Here is a 6,000-nt window from a genome sequence, read left to right as displayed (position 1 = left end):
TTTATGAGAAATAAACCCTTAAAATGTCCAGCTTTTTCAACAGTCCACGCTCCGCGCCCCCCGCTCGGTGTTCGTCAGGATTCATAAAAATCTAAAATAAAATAGATAACATACATTTCACAATTTTAGGTTTGGTTTTTGTTATTTTTTACTTAATTTCGTAAACCCCTCTTTTTCTGTCGTGTGAAGAAATTTGTGGTGAGATTAAGCGTTGCATAAACCATAACTTTATTTGAAAAAAATATTTACATAATTACATTCGGAACTAGTCCGATCCATTTGGTTGCCTCTGGAATGAAATACTTAAATATACAACTGTAAGGTCCGTTTAAATCGGGCGGCCTCGTGACCCCCGCATATACATCTACATAGGCGTGGGTACAGTTTGCACGTTATGCTGCAGCACAGCCCCGGTGGGCGGCACAGAAGTGGGGGGGGGGGGTTATAAATAAGGACGAAGGATACACACGGTGTAGAGCGGTTTCAGAAGCACACTGTCTTCATAATATGCGTGCACGCGGGAGGTGGGACGGCGTTGCTTTGCTTCCCACAAGCTGCAGGGGGTGGGGTGCAGAAGCCGGACTCGGTATGGGGGTTGGGGAGGAACACCGGAAGTGTCAGGGACCTGGTGTGTTTGGTGGTGTTTGCATTGGTTTTAGGGGTGTCCCAGGGACTTCTGGATATTTTGGAAGAAGGTAGCGGCTATAAAGTGAGATCAAACCCGAGCATTTGGAGGTGGGGTGGGCGGGAGTGGGTTGGCACTTGTTGTGGCCTTTGGAAAAATCGTGGGTGGTGTAACTAATGGGCGAGGGGGCTTATGGGCGGTAAAGCTTGTGGGTGCTGCCATCTGTGCATGAAACATGGATTCAGGCACTGTGGCTGATGTGGTGTGATTTGGTGGTGAAGTTTGAGGTTGACTAGCGGTGGAACTGTATGTGTGTTGGAGCCCTGTGAGTGACACCGCTTATGTATGATGCCACTAGTGTGATATGCAGTTTATTTGGGGGGTGGAGTTTGTTGCAGGTAGTGGAGCCTGTGTACGATGTAGTGCATGGTGAACTTTATTGCAGTTGGTGAAGCATGCTGTGGATGATGAGTCTGTTGTCAGTGGTGGAACCCTTGTGTGGTGAAGCTTGTTCTGCAAAAGTGTTATTGGTGATGAAGCTTGTTTGTGTGCCTTTAACTTGCTAGAAGTATAGTTTATTGTTGGAGTGGAACGTGTAGGTTGTGAACATGTTGTAAGTGGTTGAACTTCTGTATTTCTTGTAGGTGGTGGGATGTGATGGGGTAGAGAAGTTTGTTGTGAGTGGTGGAGCGTATTGCGAAAGACAAGGAGGTTTTTTATGGTGATCTAAAGTACGAGATGGCGACATTGCAGATGATGCATTGGCGGGGCCTGTCGCGAGTGGAGGATGGTAGTGGAGTATTTAGGGGTATAGTAGTGTGGTGGAGCGGGTTAAGCAGCAGATGCATAGGTGAATAGTGCCTTTGGGTGTGGAGGCTAGAGAAGATCCCTCGAGTGTCCCGCTGATGTTGGGGTAGTCGGTCAGTTAACACTCCATTTGGGTGGAGGTTGCAAATTGTTAGTGTAGACTCCGGTTGGCTTTTGGAGTTGTAGCTGGTTGGCCACAGGTGCAGTTGGTGCTGGAGGATGCAGATGGTGTGGCTTGGCCCCAGCTGTTTATGAGGGAAGCTGACACCTCAACAGGCTTGGTGGAGAGTCAACCTTACTGTAGAGGGGCCTGATGATGTCCCGTATCATACATAAGGTCACATCTTTCTTGGTCAGGAATGTCTCAGCTTTTGCCCAGCAAGTCCCCTAGAAGTCCAGCTTTTTGTAGAGGTCATAGAGGGACCCACAGCTACCTGGCTTCATAAATAATGAAATCTCTGGCCAAGTTTTTGACAGACATGCTCCCTCAGTAGTCCAGCTTGTTGTAGAGATTGTACAGGGGCAGGGGCATGCTGCTACCCGGGTAGTACAGGGGCGTTGGGAAGGCAATGGACCGGGGCACTGGCACCCTCAGAAGAGAACTGTCCCTGAACACCAGTGGCATGCCCACCAAAGTCTGTGCCGAGGCATGGGCCATGTTAGCCGCCTCTAGCTCTGCGGACAGCTGCCGCTTCCACTTGTTCCTGCGGTTCTGGAACCAGGTCTTGACCTGGGTCTCGGTGAGCTGCAGGCTGGAGGCCAGGCAGGCCCGCTCCGAGCTGCTCAGGTAGCGCTTCATGTCAAACGTGGACTCCAGCTGGTAGACCTGGCTGCGGGAGAAGACGGTCCTGGTCTTCTTCTTGGAGCCGCCTTGCCTGTCCCCTCCATCCCTTTGCCGGTCCCCAGGGGAGCCTGGGCTGGAGTGCCTCTCGCTCTCTTCCTTAAAGTGCTGGTGGCTTCTCTCAGAACCGGAAGACAGGACAGCGAGGCCCACTTTCACATTACCTTCGAGGGAACAGAAAGAAGATCACGTTATCACCAACAAGGGCATCTTTTATCACCATCAAACCACCTCAATGATAGAGTGGATCAAAAAAATAATAATCAGGCAAACACAACCAAAGTAATCATAACCCGAAATGTTTAAATGTTATTGAATATGTACACAGCACAAAGCCCTTACAATAAGGTAAGGCGTGTAGGCATGAGTGAGGTCCAAGTGGGAGGTGTGATTATGCAGATTTTATGTGTCACCCTCTTAGGGCAGGGCCCAGAGACATTTCCAAAAGATGTTTAACAGTCTCCAACATGAAGCTTGTCAGTGTCACTGAGCAGTCCAGTTTTGAAAATAAGGAATATATAGGGGTAAAAAAGAAAATTATAAATGACATAAAATTAAATAATATAGGGATACAAAAGTGCCAAATCGTCATTTGTAATTTGTAGCTAAAGTAGATACCGCTACAGTGAGAATGTCACGAGGGAAGTATTTGTATTAGTTAAAACAAGGCAATTGTAAATGAATGGCAAATCATTTGCTAAATTTAAAACAGAATTAAGTTTATGGCGAACTCCCCAAAAATCCATGGCTACCCGTTTAAGTGTCATTGGTTGTATCTCTGTTTTTACGGGTGATTCTTGGACATATTTTTTTCATCACATTCCATGTGAGACTTTTTTGGGATTCGTTTTATTTTAATGAATTAAATTAATATATTGGGCTGGGGACCGCTGACAATGAGGGAAACACTGAAGACATTTTTAAATTCTGTCTCCTACAAACTGGAGAATCTTGTGGAGTTAATGCTCGTGATGCATGTTTTTTTTTAAACACGTGTCGTGTTAGCTCAGTTCTATCACATGCTGTTGTTATGGGCGAAGCAGTGTCTGTCCGACTAACCGCGCGCTCGGGCCTCGGTGCACACGGAGCACAGCGCCTAGACACGGACGAGGAGCGCATTGTGAATCTGGACCTCGGTTGCGCGTACAGGACACACTATGAGCACGGCACATACAAGGTGTCGGTCGGAGATCACGACGTGGACCGGAAGCACGGCGAGGGCACGGTGCATAAGGAGCTCCGTGTGAACTCGAGGTTCAGTGTATGCTCTCAGCGCGCACAAGAATCACAGGCGCTTAGTGTGATCGTGGCGTCCAGCGAGCAAGTGCGGCGCATAGAGGGTGCATAGAGAGCTCAGTGGGCTCGGCGAGTCCAGCACGTGAAAGGTGCTCGCTGTGCACGGCGGGCATAGGGTCATCAATGTGCACAGGGGTGGTAGTGTGAGCGGAGATGCTGATTTTGCATAGAGGGACACGTGCCCTCTTATACGCAGGTGGGTGGCTCAGGGTGGCAGGAGATGGGCCCGGTTGGCGGAAGGAGGGCTAATGGGGGTTAATAAGTATCAAAGCGGGCTTAAGGGCAGGGGCAGAGAAAGGGCCCGGGGTCCAGAAACATGACTCGGTTGAAAGGCCCTGAGGAAAGCAGGAGACCCAGGGACAAGGCTCGAGAACACGGTACGGGGTCAGGGCTCGGGCGAGGCTTGGAGCTCAGGACGGGCCCAGGGACCGGCTCCTGAATCCGGAATCACGGGGAGGGCAGGGGAAATGGACCCGGGCCATAACTCACGGATTAGGGGGTGGAGGGAGGGGCGCATGGGCAGAAATCACTGGATGGTGTTTATCGGCAAGGCTCGGCACAGGGCTGACGGACAGGGCTCACAGGCAGACATTCAGGGCAGAGTCGACAAACGAAGCTCGCCGTCTCGCGGGCAGGGCTCAGGAGCAGGCCTCGGGCAAAGGGTTCGTATGCATGGTTCGGGTCTAGGCCTCAGGGGCAAGCTTAGGAGCAGGTCTCAGGAGCAGAAATCAGAGGTAGGGCTCATGGGCTTGGCTTAAGAGCAGAGCTCAGGAGCAGGCCTCATGAGCGGGAATAGCCGGATGGTGTTTATTTGCAAGGCTCGGTGTTTATTTGTAAGGCTCATTACAGGGCTGATGGAAAGGGCCTACGAGCAGACATTCTGAGCGGAGCTGAGAAACAGAGATTTGGGCCTTCGGGCAGGGTTCAGTTGGAGCCTTCCAGAGCAGGCCTCTCAGGGGCGGGACTAAAGGAAAAAGGGTTGTGGGCTTGGCTCAGGTGGAAGGCCCATGGACAGGCCTCAGGGACACAGGACAGGAAAAGGCCTTTGACACAATGTACAGGAGCAGGCCTCAGGGGCCGAAATCAGGCTGGGGGTCTCAGGGAGAGGACCTATGATGAGCAAGGCTCCGGTCTCTTCTAACACACCCACAAGCAGGGCAAGGGCCTGACCCTCACGCTCCCTGACCAGGCAGGCCATTACTGGTAGAAGTGTGCACCTCTCACCCACAATATGCATGAAATCAGCGTGCTGAAGGTTGGTCTAGCACTGATGTCCTGACGTAGTTTCATGTACTAGATTTACAAATGCAGTGGGGATTCTTGTGGACCAATAACATAGATTATTATCTGGCCCAAGTGTACTGAATAGCACTGATTCGGTCTTTATTGTAATAGCTCAAATTCCACATTTCATTTTGTTCCCATAATCCAGCATAAATGAGTAGTAACAACAGTGCCTACTGCCTCAAAGGCTCCCTTCTAAATTCAATTTACAGGGCCTGCTTACTGTGGCCTATAGGGCAGCAGGGATTGTACTCCCTGCGCTCTGGTTATGGCGAAACTACTTTGTTTATAAGTACCGCACATAAAACAGAGAGCTCAGCATGCAACATGCAAGCAGGCAGGGGCACAGAGTGTAATGTGCTGTGTATCACCGATGACTCGCAAGTGGCTTCAGCGCTTATGAGTCATGACCCCTCCTTCACAGTTCTCTCGGTGGGTCTGTCTGTCTGTGTTATGCCATCTTTTCATGTGCAGAAAATATAATCAATGCCCTTTAATCAGAAACAGAGCGCAAGGGGTTAAATCTGTATTGTTAGACATCTCATTAAACAGGTCTCGTAAGCTTGGGGTTGCTAAGTGTATATATATATATATATATATATATATATATATATATATATATATATATATATATATATATATATATATATATATATGTATACATATATATGTATGTGTGTGTGAGCGTATATATATATATATATATTTTTTTTTGAGCAACCGTGTATTGACATATAAATTAGCCACCATGGCCAAAGACGGGGTATTTTCTAAAAGTGACCAGGGGTGATAAATAAATATAATAACATGCTTTTACTTAGCGCTTTCCAATAGCGATGGTCGTTTCTAAGTGCCTTGAATATCAGACCTCACTATTCCTCTTTTAATGGCATACAATGTGCCAACCTTGAGGGGCTGAAACTTGTGGCATGCAGATCACACAGATGCCAGGCGAGGGCACTTAGCTCCTACCAGCTCTAAAAGGCATTCTTTTACTATAACACACATACTGTACACTCGTCTGTTTGAATTTCATGTTTTAGTTGGTATTAAAAGACACCTTTATAAACAATTAAATGGTTACTGAAAGTAGCAAGTGGAATGATAATCGCTGGATGCCTGTTCTCTGCTGTCATTTACAATAAGA

The 6,000-nt window shown here is 48.3% G+C and overlaps 1 protein-coding gene across 1 annotated transcript in view; it reads right to left on the bottom strand.

Moving 5' to 3' along the window:
* Positions 1–218: 218 nt before the first annotated feature.
* The window catches only part of HMX2 (H6 family homeobox 2), a 142,632-nt gene continuing 136,850 nt past the window's right edge, over positions 219–6,000 (bottom strand). Inside the window, exon 3 of the mRNA XM_078641212.1 lies at positions 219–2,437. Within this exon, the coding sequence (XP_078497338.1) occupies positions 1,920–2,437 (518 nt within the window). The 3' untranslated portion in view covers positions 219–1,919. The remainder of the gene's footprint in view (positions 2,438–6,000) is intronic.

Source organism: Lissotriton helveticus, chromosome 5_1, assembly GCF_964261635.1.
Source record: "Lissotriton helveticus chromosome 5_1, aLisHel1.1, whole genome shotgun sequence".
Lineage (NCBI taxonomy): Eukaryota > Metazoa > Chordata > Amphibia > Caudata > Salamandridae > Lissotriton > Lissotriton helveticus.
Note: the sequence above shows the minus strand (reverse complement) of the source record. Positions and strands in the feature narration are given on the sequence as shown.